Consider the following 15,128-nt stretch of genomic DNA (forward strand, 5'->3'; position numbering starts at 1 on the left):
TCTCTTTCCCGTTTATGTTGAAGCCAACCTCAATCAGGCTTTTGCCCCCACCAGGCCACAAAGATGTCAGCAAATGTATTCTCAAGTGTCACAAAGCAAGTTTTTTAGGCTTTGTGGGCCATATAGTCTCTGTCACAAACATTTTTTTGGCATGCAAAAACCATTCTTCAGTTGTGGGCTGTAAAAACAAAAACAAGGGGCGCCTCGGTGGCTCATCTGGTTAAGCATGTGACTTCGGCTCAGGTCACGATTTCAGTCTGTGAGTTCAAGCCCCACGTCAGTCAGCGCAGAGCCTGGAGCCTGCTTCGTATTCTGTGTCTCCCTCTCTCTCTGCCCCTCAGCTGTTCTCTCTCTCTCTCTCTCTCAAAAATAAAATAAAAACATAAAGAACAAAATTAAAAACAAACAAACAACAAAAAAAAACCAGGTCATGGTCGTCGGGTGGATTGGCCTGTGCCCCTTAGGGCCCAGCAATGCCACCAAATACCTCGGATGGCCAATTCCCAGCCCTTACCTTACTAGATCCATGAAGCACTGTTTGATTTACACTTTGATCATGCTTTCCTCCTTGACGCACTTACTTCACTTGCCTTCCAGGCCATCACTCACATCCTCCTGGATCTCCTACTACCTCACAGGTCACTCCTCTATAAGCCTTCTTTGCTAGTTCTTCAATATCCTGGCCTATTACACTGGAATGCCCCAAAGCTCCCAGTCCTGAGTTCTTTCCTCCATCTACTCCCACCCCATAGGGACTCTCACCCAGACTCACCCACCCCTCGAGTTGGGCCAGGCTAGCTTTATTCCTCCCTCTCACACTCCACTCTACCAGCTAATCCTACCAGTTCTACCTTCCAAATGAACCCAAAAGCTGACCGCTTCTAATGCTGCCATTGTGGGTCCAGTCACCACCATCTCTTAACCTGGATCACAGCAATAATCTCCAAATCGGTCACATCATCTCTACCTTTGCCTCCTTTAGTCTCTCCACAGAGTACCAGAGAGGACCTAGTTAAAACCTAAGTCAGATCATGCCATTCCTCCATTCTAAAACCCCCTACAGTTTCCCATTTAACTCCATAAAATCCAATACCCTTACAAACAATGGCCTACAAGGTTGAACATGACTTAGCCAGCCTGTTTCCAACTGGACCACACTTCCCTCCCCTCTCACTCTTTGCTCGCCCTGCTCAGCCATCCTCGCCACCTTGACTTACCTCAAAAAATGCAAAACACACGCCTATCACCTTAGGTCCTACCGCTCTTTGCCGCTCCTGAGACCTGGAACACTCTCACCGCAAATAACTTCAAGGTCACCTTGTAACTCTTGCAGGTAGGTGTTCATTCAAATGTCATCTTCCAGTGAAGCCCTCCCTGACCTTCCTATCTATCACTGTGAATCCTCTACCACCAATCTCTAGGGTGCCCCCGGTCTCCTTTCTAATACATGTTTTCAGAGAACTAATCATATCATTACCTAATACTCTCTATATAATGCTTATTTGTTTACTGCCTTTTTACCTGCATGAATGAAGGGATTTTTGTGTCTGGCGGGTGTATCCCCAGAACCTCGAATGGGACATGGACATAATAGGTGCTCAACATTTAAGAATAAATAAAACTATTAATCGTTCTAGAAAAGATGGTCCCGCCGAGAATAGTACTTCAAGAATAAACTTAAAAGTCTTTGAAAAATGAAGTTATTTTGGTTTTACCAATAGTATAAGGCTAACTAGCAAGAAGTCAAATATTTCTTACTAAGAAAAGTACAAGTAATTTGGCAATGTGTGTTGGCAACATTTTTTAGATCCTTACTCTTTGACCCTTCAGCTCCATTTTGAAACACACGCTCCATGGAAACCATCCAAAACACAGGAAAAATGATGTGCATAAATATTCAGAAGTAAAAACTTAGAAATTATAGGTCTAACAGTGAACTGAGTGAAATATAGCACATATCTTTGACAGAAATAATATTCATGAAATCCATTACTCTGTTTTGAAAACTTCAGTGACTCTACTTTGCCTTTAAGACAAATTAGGAAGAGCACCCGGGTAGCTGAGTTGGTTACGTGTCTGACTTCGGCTCAGGTCATGATCTTATGGCTCGTGGGCTAGAGCCCTGTGTCGGGCTCTGTGCTGTCAGCTCAGAGCCTGGAGCCGGCTTCAGACTCTGTCTGACTGTCTCTGTCTTTCTCTCTCTCTCTGCCCCTCCCCTGCTCATGGTCTATCTCAAAAATAAACATTAAAGGGGGGGGAAAAAAAAAAAAAAAGACAAATTAGGCAACTTCCTCTACCTTCCTCAGCCTCTATTTCACCATTCCCTCCTCATTATCTATACTCTAGGCACACTTTACCAGCCCCCTCCCCTCCCAAATTCTCCAATTCCTGGAAACTCTAACATCTTGGTTTATGTGTCCCCCTAGGTACTCTGACAGTGACAGCACTTTTCACCAAAGTCACACTTCAGAGTAATTTACAGTGCCTGCTTCTTTAATGGTCTTTTCCTCCCTTCACAGTGAATACCTAAAACGTATTCACTTAAGCATCTGATCTTAGGTAGGCAGTACATGTCGAAATGAACTATGGAAGCAGTGAGTTTTAGGGGGCTGTATGATCTATTTTCTCTACCTCTGGAAATTTCCAAGATTGTGTGTGTGTACGTGCGTGGGCATGCAAGCGTGTATAGAATTTTATAATGGAAAAGAGTATGCTCGTGTATATATGTATGTATATGTGTATGTATGTATATATATATATATACATACATACATATATATATGGAGTCAAAACGTAGCTAATAACATTATAGTGCTATGAAATGCTCATAAAAACAGTTCCTCAAACTCCTATTTCTTTTTCTCTCAAAATGCATAAAACCAAAAAGAAGAGAAGTAATATGTGAGAAGCCAACAAAGCAGCTGGTTCTTCTATTACCTGAGTGGAGTTAGATAGTTGGTTTTTCCACGGCTCCTCTGCGCTGCTGGTCAGGTTTGTGCGGTTATGAGGTAGAGTGAGTGCGTTTCGCTGCAGGTAAGGCACGTTTCCGTTACTTCCACTTCCTGTTATGTGATTATTGCCTATCAATATAGTGTCTGTACTCCCCAGCGTTCTTGATGTGCTACAGGGAACGTGGCCTGTAGAAAAGGGTCCGTTGGCCAAAGGTTGCCCAGGGCAGGCAGGGCGGACTCCAGGCTGAGAGACGCTAGGCACTCTGGTCACAGCGAGCTGCGGCTGCTGGCCAGAGACGGAGTTTGTAGGCAGTGATGAGTCAGCTGTTGGCCCGTTAGGAATCCCAGTAGATCGTACCTGTGCAACTCCTGTTTGTCTCATCTGTCAAAAAGCGAATGAAAAATGAATGCTCTTTGTGTGGGCCAGAAGGTAGAGAACCAAAATGCGAAGGTGTATCACCGGGTAATCGCTGATCTTACCCTAACATTTCATTTCTCTAGGCTGAAAAATACACACTTTTTAAAAAACAAGAAACTGTGTTTGTTCATACTTAGAGATTAGCTTCCTCAGAAAAGCAGAAATCTGTTTTATTTTTAAGAAACATCCCTTTAGTAATGGGGAAAAAAAAAAAAAGCAGCTGAAAATTAAGAAAACTGTGGAACTTACAGGTCTTTTTCCCAACCACAAAATGAGGGTTCTCCAATTTTCATTCTATTACATTTATATGCCAGATCCTACAAACTCAGCAAGTCCTAGAACCCCGTCTCGGTTTAGACAGCTTGTTAAGCATTAAATAATAGAAATAAACCCTCAGAACAGAGGCAAAACAGCATGTAAATAAGTAACAAAAGACCAAGTCTTGTGCTCAAAATTAAATTTATAGCTGTTTTTTCCCTAAAACTCTCTGTCCATTATTAGTATTTTAAGAAGCAAGATTACTAAATTCCACCACAAACTGGCAGAAAGAAGCAGGCATGACCATGCTCTAAAATGACGTTTCAGTCAATAAAAGTACTCAAAACGCTAACAAATCTTAGGGGAAAAAAAATGCTATACACACTTGGTGTTGTTGCATTAAGACAAACTGACTTTCCAGCTGTTCCAGCATCAGTTTCTGTGCTGGATTTAAGTTATTTCTATTTGCACGGAGCTGTTCCAAGTGCTAGAAGAAGAAGAAGAAAGGAGAATACAGTCAAAGACATATCTAAGAAACCAGCTCAAGCTCACTATTCTAGGCAACCTTGTCCTGAAATGACTGGACCAACTCGGAGCCGCTATCTAGTCAAAGATACTGATTCCTGACCAACAGCAACTAACCCTGAGATGAAGTCCTTTAAGAAGTTTGAGAAATTAAGAAATAAACATTCATTGGAAGAGGTTTACTGTAATGTGATATTTGAGACACACAGGCATAACGTTTTACTTATTACTACTCTATTTTTCAGTATCCACACAGAAAGTTCATTAAGCTCAGAAATGCATTATGACAAGTACACTCAAAGCATCACTGTTTCGAATAGGAAAAGTGTCAAGACGGCTTGACTCTCCAAAATTAGCGGCCTGCTTAAGGTGTGCATCTACATCAAGAAATGTGCTATGGCCATAAAAGAACAAAGAAGCTCTTTACATCCCGACAAGGAAAGGCCTACACAATACACTGTTAACAAGCAATATACGGAGCATTCTGCCATTTGTATACAAAAGGAGAAAATGAGTCACATGTCAGAGAAGGAGGATGCAGGTCTGCTTCCTTGTACAGGCCTGACATGTCTCAGGAAAGACAGGTAAACTGGTAACCCTGGCTGGCTGTTAGAAGGAGAACTAAGTGAGTAGGAGCAGAAGCTAAAAGCTCAGCGGGCAGGGATTTACTCTGTGGAGCCTACAACCATACGGATGCGGTGTGAACTATGTGAATGTTGCCTGTTTAAAAATAAAACCAAAAATAAGTGAAAATCAGGACTAATGATCCCATTACTCTGATAAACGTGGGTTTGTTTTACTTATAGTGCATTTGACTGGATTTACTGCCACTCAACTTTAAGAATTAATACTTAAAAATGTAAAGCTTACTTCTTCTACTCCTTTTCAAGAGGCAAAACAATGTGTCAGAAGCGCTACCTTACATACCTGTAATTTCTGTGGTGTCAAACACCATGAATGAGCTTGCTGCTGTACTGGAGGATGTGACACTGCATGGCCACTACTCCAATTATCAGAAGTATTCTGAGGAAGAGTGATAAAAGAAAATTAAAGAATATTTGGTTAAATCCACAGAGTTAACAACAGTGACTAATGAAGGCCAAATGACTATGAATTGGAATATTTACATATAAAGAATTGTTATGACATTAAATTCTTTTAAAAATAATTTTACATGCATAATAAATTTGGGAAATTATAAATTCAAAAAAATATTGATTCTTTAATCAGCCACCCAAAAAGGCCCACCCCTAAGCTATGGCCCAAATGGCTAACCTAAACACCACGCTGTCCACTAGATCCAGCAATAAATTTATCTCAATGTCAGTAGAAAGTGATGATGAAAAGTGTGTTGAGATCTTAACGGCAGGGAGATGAATAAAATGATTTGATGAATGCAAATTGAACCCTACTTTCTGTATTTAATATGATGCTAAGAATTTGGGATGGAAAAACTCAAACCTTTCACTCTTTTGATGTCCACAGATTTAAAATACAGGACAGGAGATAGTCAAACTGCACAAGTTCAGGGCAGTTGGGAGATTCCTTTTTGACTGTGATTTTCTATTTCTCTAAAATATATACCTTTGTTGGACTAGATGTTCTTTTCCTCTTGGCAGGACTGGACAGGTCATCTACTTGGCTAGAAGGAATCATGTGTAGTGGCAAGGATTGCTGTGAAATTGGTGTTTGACTGAGGGCTAATACAGGTTCAGTATTTGGATGATGAGGTTTACATGCCTAAGAATCACAGAAGGAAGACAAAAATAGGGTTCTATATATTCTTAGTTCATTCCTTCAAATTATAAAACTTTACAAACTGCATACTTTTCAAAGCTATGTGGACATCGCTGATGGCAATTATTGAAAATCAAAATCAAATGAATCATCAATGGAGGAATGTGTACCTTCCTTTGAAAAACTGCTTTCGAAATTAAACAAACCACTGCAGCATTATTTTAAGAAATCTCCTTCAAAATCATGAAAATGCACAAAGGTTCTAAACTGGCACCCCAAAATTGCTTCCCGTATCAGAGGGAGTTTTGTTTCGATCTAGATTCCCTTCACAATTAAATCCAAAGGCTTTGTCATTAATAAAAGCCTCCTGTACTTAGTAAAATATGCTTGACCACTACAGATTGAAAAGAACCCTTAAAGCTGGGCACCTGCAGAACATAACCCAACTTCTCACCTGCTGTGCTGTGTTCATGGCACCCTGCCTGGAGGTAAGCTCTGCGGGGATTGGTAGGCTCCACGCCTCCTCAATACTAGGAAGTAATTTAGTTTTATTCTGTAGACTACCTTGTGGAAGGTTACACAACTGAGCCTAGGAAAAATTATGTAAAAAGCAAATTTAACACAAGCCTACTTGAGTAAGAGCAAGTCCACTAAATCTTCCTAAATGCTATAACTAATTGTTTTTAAAAGAAAATAGATTCTTAATTTGGGGTTTCAGAAAGATACTAAGTATAAAGAGGGTAACCGGAACATAGACCTTTGTGAGAATTCAAACAAAGCTGAGCTCTGTTTTCAAAGTTCTCATAGCTGTCTTCTCATGAAACTCCAAGCAAGAGTGAAAGACAGTGTTTGTGTTCTTTTCTCTAAAATGCTATGACAACTTAAAAATGTAGACAGTACGTAGGAAAAAATTATGTAAATTAATATACATCAACAGTAAATGTGCAAAAGAGCATCTTTTAAAATACTGCATATCTTACTTAAAATGAAAAGTAAAATAATATTACAAGCTATGGTATGTTTACAAAATATGGAAACAAATTATAGACAGCAAAACACAACTAGACAAACTTTCCAGCCACCCGCCTCCTGCCTGAGTGTCATGGGGAAACATGTGCCTTTAAAAAACTGTTTTTTAAAAGTTTTACCTGTAAATACTTAATTCGTGCTGCAAGTGCAGAGGTATTACTACAACTTTTGCTTCTGGTTGCATTTAAGTAGCATTTAATGGCATCCTGAGGCTGGTTGCAGGATTCGTAGAGTGTGCCTAGGTCCATCCAGGCTGCGGCATGGCCATGGTCCAATTGCACAGCACAAATATAAGCCTGTAAAGCATCCATAGGCTGATTTTGTTGCTGATATAGCACGCTAGAAAGAGAAATTAAGGGGGGAAAAAGGGGGTCAACTAAGAAGAACGACTCAGCTTCACCAAGCATATTATATGTGATATACAACTGTCATGTATCAAGTGTAATACCATTATTTGTATATAAAGTCTTACCCTATTGAACACCATGTATCTGCACTTGCTTCTGATTTATCAATAGACTGCCTGTAAGATATAAAGGCATCCTGAACTTTCCCAATACTTGAATAGCACCTGAGAGGGGAGGGGGAAAAAAAATCCAGACAATTCCATTAATACTGATTAATTCATTTGCTAAAAAAAAGGAGTACATATATCAAAGGAAATTAAAAGTCCAAATGAGCGAACATATTTCTGTGAATGTGTGTGTGCAGATGCGTATATATAATTATAATGTACATTATAATTAACCATTCAATAAACTATACAAGCATGCTGCATTAATGAACAATACTAAAATAACTAAAGGCCATATTACTTCACTATTATATTGAGAGCTGAAAGTGTACACACGCGCGCACACATGCACTTGCCACTCCACTTATATAGCTTGATCTATTTATATAGCTTACATACAGGAAGAATATAGACCTAAAAACCAAGAAAACCATTCTATTCTGGTAAGACTTAATGAATCAGGTTCTAATTCTCCTTTCCTAAATAATAACCTTGAGGTCAACCATTCTGTAATTTGTAAAGAATACAAACATTAAGACCCAGGTAATATCAAGCTAACTATCAAAAACAGTACAGTAAGGCGAGTGAGAGATTTCACGACACGTAAGGTTTCAAGGACCTGTTCTGTTTTGTTTAATGTTTATTTATTTTCTGAGAGAGAGAAAGAGTGCGCGAGCGAGTGAGCCTGAGTAGGAGAGGGGCAGAGAGAGAGGGAGACACAGAATCTGAAGCAGGCTCCAGGCTCTGAACTGTCAGCACAGAGCCCGACGCGGGGCTCCAACTCACAGACTCCAAAGTCATGACCTGAGCTGACATCGGACGCTTAACCGACTGAGCCACCCAGGCGCCCTCGCTCCTTTTTTCTTAAAATTTTTAAAACGTTTATTTACTTATTTATTTATTTTGAGAGAGAGAGAGAGGGGAACCTGTTATCTTCTTAATGCAGATATATCTGATGGATACACAGAACAGCAGCTGAAATTATAAATACAGAAATTATCTTCTTAGTGCTTGGTGCTAAGGAAAAAAGAAGAAACAAAACCCAGTCCCTGCCTTCAAGGAGCTTACAATTTAGTTGAGGACTGAAGACACATTACAAATGTCATGATGCCAAATCAACTGTCTGGCACAGACAAGAACTGGTTTGAGAATTTAAGGTAGAAGACACCACAATACACACTACAGGACTTAGGAAAAGCAAGAAAGGAAGCATAACACTAAGGAATCTGAATAGGTATAGAGGCATATTGTTTAGATCAGTAATTCCCAATTATCAGCCAGTATATAGCAATTTGGCCATGAAAACAAAATAGACACACAGCAACATATACTTACATATACAAGTTTTCCATTAATACTTATACTGTAACTGACTTATTTTGAAATACTACTGGCTAACTAAATGGCAAAAAAATCTTAAATGTTTTTACTATATTTAGATCCTCATAATTATTCTTTGAAATTTTACTGACTCATGTAATCCAAAAGTCTGGGAACCCCTGATTCAGACAGAGAAGATGAAAGAGGGCATTTCAAAATGTTGTTTGAACAGTACGAGCAAAACTTAATGCATATAAGATAGCACAAAGAGGAGAGAATTATAAATCCAGCCCGAGGTTACCCTGAAGTTTTTGTCTCACAAGGGAAATGGCACCATGAAAGCACCTTTTAGGAATATTAATCTGCTAGCAAGGTGTAGAGATAAACAAAGAAAAATAACTGATGGACAGTAAAATAGAAGGCAGCTATATTCACTGGCTTGGAACAGGCCAAAATGGGGGGGGGGGGGGGATAACGAAAGTAGAAAGAAAGAAAAAGAAAGGAGAAATAATAAACCAAAGATATGTCAGGACTTTGTGACTGACTGATTAGATATTCATGAGGGGATAGCAGGGAGGCTATAACTTAGATTTTAAGCCTGACCAAAGAGAGTTAAAAAAGAAATGGTGACATCATTAGCAAAAATAAAAGGAGAAGAGCTGGTCTGGAAAAGAATATGATGAATGAGCTTTGAAATATGCATACTTTGACGGGAGATGAGAACAGTAAAACGGATAATGTTAGGTAAAGAATAGGAGATGTGGTCCTGAAATTTAATACCTTGAAATGGAGAAAATCTAGATTTGAAATTCATCCATATAGAAGAGAGGGTTTAAGAATATAGGACACCTACAAGGGAGAGGTAAAAATAAGCCTAAGGAATCACTAATCTTGTGGATTGAGCAATAAGAAAAGTCAGTGACTGAGATAGAGAAGGCAATGTCAGAGAGCACCTGCAAACTTTTACAAAGTGTGTTAGTAACTTCGGACAATGCCAAGTAGGGACAGACACCACAAAGAAAGGGAAGGCTTAACAGATAGTAGAAAATACGTTCTGTTTGTTGTTGTTAAATCAAAGCCCAATCTCAGGATTTATAGACAAATCTACCTAACCACTGGTAGGAATAAGCAGTAATTCCCAAAACCAATGTTTTCACATTCCATTCCTACAAAGTGAAAGTAGGAAACCAGTGTGCCCAAATACAGATGTCCCAGTCCAACCACCAACCACTTTCCCTCTAATAAAACTTAACAAAGTTCTCCTGAGATAGCCTTGTGTCTTTGAAAAAGCAATGAGTGAACCTAGGCTCTAGTTCCTGTTCTGATTTAGTTACCTGGGTGACTGTAACCTTAGATAAACCATTTCACTCCTCTGAACTCACTTTCTACATCTGTAAAATGACAGGGTTTACAGAGTAAAGCAGGTGACCTCCCTGATCCCTCCTAGTTCTAAGACTCTACAGTTATGTGATACTGCCAGTACTACTATAAGAGCATTACCACATTACACTTTTATTATGATATACACATGCCAAATGACATCTTCAACACAGACCTGAATGCGAAGATAAGTAATAAAAAGCCTTAGAAATATTAGGGTCATCAAATCCCAAAGCTGCTTACTGACAATTGAGGGCTTCATTCAGAGCTTTAATAACTTTATGGAAATTTTTTTAATGTTTATTCACTTTTGAGAGAGAGAGAGAGAGAGAGAGATGGAGCGCAAGTAGGGGAGGGGCAGAGAGAGGGGGAGATATAGAATCTGAAGCAGGTTCCAGGCTCTGAGCTGTCAGCACAGAGCCCTACAGGGGCTCGAACCCACGAACCATGAGATCGTGACCTGAGCCGAAGTTAGGCGCTTAACCGACTGAACCACCCCCAGGCGCCCTGGAGCTTTAATAACTTCTTCTTCTTTTTTTTTTTTTTTTTTTTTTACAAATAGTTTATTGTCAAATTAGTTTCCACATAACACTCAGTGCTCATCCCCACAAGTGCCCTCCTCCATGCCTATCCCCCCCTCCCCCCCACATCCATCAGTCCTCAGTTTTTGTCAGCATTCAAGAGTCTCTCATGGTTTGCCTCTCTCCCTTTCCCCCACCATTTCCGCCCTTTTTCTCCCCCTTGTTCCTCCATCAAGTTCCTCCTAATCCTCCTATACGTGCAAACATATGATATTTGTCCTTCTCTGCCTGACTTATTTCGCTCAGCATAACACCCTCAAGGTCCATCCATGTTGCTACACATGGCCAGATTTCATGGTTTCTCATTGCCATGGAGTATTCCATGGTATAGATAAACCACATCTTCTTGATCCATTCATCTGTTGATGGACACTTAGGCTCTTTCCATGTTTTAGCTATTGCGGAGAGTGCTGCTATGAACATTGGGGTACATGTAGCTTTAATAACTTCTTAAAGATTTTCTCACAACAAAACAGATTGGAAGCAACACATTAGAAGGCAGTGAAAGGAGGTCAAAAAACATAATTTTAAAAAGTCTAAAATAATTGTCAAATTATGTTTTTAAGAATAAAAAATAATGAACAACGGGCACCCAGTGGCGCGGTTGTTAAGCATCTGACTTCAGCTCAGGACCTCACAGTTCATGAGCCTGAGCCCCACATCGGGTGAGCCCCATTTCTCTCTCTCTCTGCCCCTCCTGGGATACTATCTTTCCCTCTGCCCCTCGCTCACTTGTACCCTTTCTCTCTCTCTTTCTCTCTCAACAAACAAACACACAAATAAATGACATCTAACATGATAATCTTGAACTCCAAAACAAGTTAAACTGTGCTAGGCATTCTTTCTTTGGGAAATAAGTAAGGCATGTTGTGTATTTGGAAAATTTTACTTGAAAAGATTCAAAGAAAAGCATCTCAGTGGCTTAACATGTAAAATCAGTGAATTTAAAAAAAAAAAAAAAAAAACCCTCCTGTGGAATACTGCTCACTGAGGTGAAAATTACAGCCTTACTAAAACAGAATCTTAGATGTTCCGATGCCTAGGATTCTTTTTTTTTTTTTTTTTAAAGTAAGATATCAGTGCTATCGTATCATATTAAACTACTATGCTTTATCTCAGGTTTAAAGGAAAATAACTGCTAGTACACATGCCTTTTAACCTGTATGAAAAGAAATGTCCGTATGTAACCGCTAACCCGAGAGATGAAGACCAGGCAGGCCCCACTTCCCGGCACCAGCCCTCCTGTCCGGTCCGTGTACGAAGTGTCCCGCTGTGCAACACTGACCAGCGGCAATGGCGCTGGCCCGGAAGGCAAACAGCGTTCAGTTAGCTCTTTTACTCTGTGTACCAAACAGCCACTCTGTGGCAATATACAAAGATGGCAAGTTCTGGTCTCTGGCCCCAAACATCTTCCGGGAAAGAGAAAGACAAAGTTTGGACTCTTAAGCTTTACCAGGGAGCAACCCAATTAGATGATTTTATAGACTTGGAAGGTATTAGAAAATTTCTCCTAAAAAGAGGTACTTTCCTTGCCAACCCTTGTGGTACATTATTAATGACTAATCAAACATCTCTTAAAAAAAAAAAAAAAAAAAAAAAACCTTAATGTTACTCCATCTCATACAAACACACTTTGCTAAATTTAAAGGAAAAGTGAAACCATACAAAATACTAAAACTTAATGGGATTACGTGGCAAATTCATTCAAAGAGTTTAAAATTAAAGCCAAATAGAATAATTTCAAAAGAAATCATAAAATTGAAACCTTTAGGGTAAGAAGACACCTAACAGATAATCTAAAACGAGGGTTTCTCAACCTCAGCACTACCAACATTTTGGGTCAGTTAATCTTTTGTCGGAGAGGTTGTCCCACTAGATTGCTTGCGGCGCTCCCCACGGTTGTAATCTAACCAAGTGTCTCCAGACATTATAAAATGTCCCTTATGGGACAAAACAGCCCCTAATGAAAACCACTGACCTAATATAATTCTCTTATTTAAAAGGTTAAAAGAAATCGGAAGCATCAAAAAGTTGTAACGTGTATCATTCATGATTCTACAGTAGCCTAGCCAAGACCTGAATCTAGTCTCCCAGCTGCTAGTCCATGGATCTTTCCACCATGCTGCAAAAGCTAAAACCAGTTAGGAACCAAAATACAATCTAACAATGGTCCAAAAATATAATCTGATACATATACCCAAGGTATATTTCAGATAACCAATGAGCACAATTTAGGCATTTTAAAGTACAGAGAAAAGTTTAGAGACTTGCAGAACACTATTTTCATTATTATGTCACTTCTCCTTTCCAACAAATCCAATAATAATGTATCCACTTTCTCACTGTGAGATTTCAAGTAGAACTGATTTGAGACCTACTATTAATCAAATATGTCCATTCTAATGTATGTATCATTAATCAAAATTACAAATAGCCAGGTTCCATTGGCTACCGGTGGTCACCAGGCAAAATGAAAAATTAATTCTGTTCTATTTAACAGGCATATAAAAAAAAAAATACCAGAAATCAGAAGGAAAGGCATTTTGGTACTAGAATGAAGAATTACTATGCGATAAGTCTTTTTAAAAACCAGCAATAATTCAAGTCAAATGAAAACCAACAAGCAAAGTAAGAAATGTCCCGGCAGACCAGATTATGCAGAGAAAACTACTGCACTCAGAAACTTTAACTTTCCAGCAATCTTTGTGATAATATATCGAGAGAGGGAAATATACTAATCAGGTTATAAATATAAACAAACATTTTAGCTCAGAATTCCAATCTCTTAGCTGGAATACACAAGAGCAGAATGTCAGCGTCTGAGAAGTCTCACCTTCCGAGGAAATACCAGGACTGGCCAGAATTAGGGTCTGCTTCCAAGGACTTCTGGAGATACTGAATAGCATAGCTTTCCTTGGTGGCTTTATCTCCCAGAAGATCCACAGTGTGATGCATCCAACCTACAGTAAATGATGAACAATATTTACCTACATGACTTCATTGTTCTTCGGTTTTTATGAATACCAAACAGAAAACACATAAATAAAAATACTCTTTTTTTTCCCCAATTTATTCATTTAGTTTGGCATACACATCCCCAAAATTTAGAACTGCCAATTCTGACCATAAGGAAGTCTGTTTCTCATGGGAGGTACAGTTCAACCTATAAAGAACTTTATTCCAGAGAAACCAAAATGATTTTAAGCACTGACTTAACACTTAGATTACAAACTACAGTTCCTCTTTTCTAATTTTGGTATTTGAAAACATTCCAAGTTATGAAACAAAGAATATAAAAATGTTCAATCCTATTCACTGCTCCATGTAAAATTTTATGTGCATTTTAAGACTCTCGAAGACAGTCTATTAACCCATTGCTTATTTCCAAGGAGTAAATATGAGACTATTTAATCAATGATAGCTCGGAGTATAACACACACATATAACCCTACCTCACTGGGAATGGCCACATATATTAACAACTTATCTAAAATAAAAACTGTAAAGCGTTTGACAATTGCTTAAAAATAAAACCCAAGTCTAAGTATATTCAAATGGTGCAAATAAGAATGGTATAAAATGGATACCACAAATGTTTAACAAATAAATTTAAATAGTGCATAATCTCAAAAAGTTGAATACACAGAAGCAGAGAGTAGAAGGATGGTTGCCAGGAAAGGGGAGGTAGGGGAAATGGGGAGAAACTGGTCCAAGGGTACAAGTTACACTTATGCAGAATGAGTGAGTCGAGAGAGTAATGCAGAATGACTATAGTTAATAAAACCATACTACCTAACAGAAAATTGCTAAGAGAGTATGTTTCAGGTGCTCCCACCGCACACAGATAGTAACTATGTGAGGAGATGGAGATGCTGATTAGCTTCACAATACTAATCATTTCATGATGTATACCAGATCATGTTGTACACCTTAAATGTGCACACTTTTATTAAATAAATAAATAGCTATGTGAGCAATCAAAAGACTGGATCATGCAATACTGTATTCCAAAACCTTTAAGATAGCACAGGACTAATTTGGTTTAATTTGCTGGGGAGATCATACTTCAGCTGTGGATCATTTCAAGTGCACAAAATCAGCTTTGTTCTTTGCGTATAGTCCATATTATACATAACAAATAAGGACCCTTATTTTCTGACATGTATTATAGTTGCTGTGCTCCAAAATGTATTTCAAGGAGACTGCATGACTATGTTTTATGGAAATACATGTCAATAACACATATACTTTGATTCACCTGTTCCTCTTATCTCCCGCTATTACTAGTAAGAATGGAACCTAGAGAAACAAGCTCTAAAAGGAGCTGCTCAAGCAGCAGTGACAAGCAAGGAGGAAGGATTGATATGCAGGCATAAATTAGACTTAATTAGGAGAAGTGTTTTTCCTTTCAACAG

The 15,128-nt window shown here is 38.9% G+C and overlaps 1 protein-coding gene across 5 annotated transcripts in view; it reads right to left on the bottom strand.

The window, feature by feature from the left end:
- The window catches only part of KDM6A (lysine demethylase 6A), a 209,666-nt gene that overhangs the window by 46,034 nt on the left and 148,504 nt on the right, over nt 1-15,128 (bottom strand). For 2 of the 5 annotated variants that reach the window (XM_039251920.1, XM_039251924.1), the window contains 7 exons: nt 13,547-13,673; nt 7,391-7,489; nt 7,038-7,257; nt 6,344-6,478; nt 5,737-5,892; nt 5,080-5,175; nt 2,938-3,333 (listed from right to left, as the gene is read on the bottom strand). In XM_039251920.1, the coding sequence (XP_039107851.1) occupies nt 2,938-3,333; nt 5,080-5,175; nt 5,737-5,892; nt 6,344-6,478; nt 7,038-7,257; nt 7,391-7,489; nt 13,547-13,673 (1,229 nt within the window). The remainder of the gene's footprint in view (nt 1-2,937; nt 3,334-5,079; nt 5,176-5,736; nt 5,893-6,343; nt 6,479-7,037; nt 7,258-7,390; nt 7,490-13,546; nt 13,674-15,128) is intronic. The other 3 variants (XM_039251921.1, XM_039251922.1, XM_039251923.1) reach the window with 3 other exon arrangements.

Source organism: Hyaena hyaena, unplaced genomic scaffold, assembly GCF_003009895.1.
Source record: "Hyaena hyaena isolate Hyena2069 unplaced genomic scaffold, ASM300989v1 scaffold_402, whole genome shotgun sequence".
NCBI classification, from domain to species: domain Eukaryota; kingdom Metazoa; phylum Chordata; class Mammalia; order Carnivora; family Hyaenidae; genus Hyaena; species Hyaena hyaena.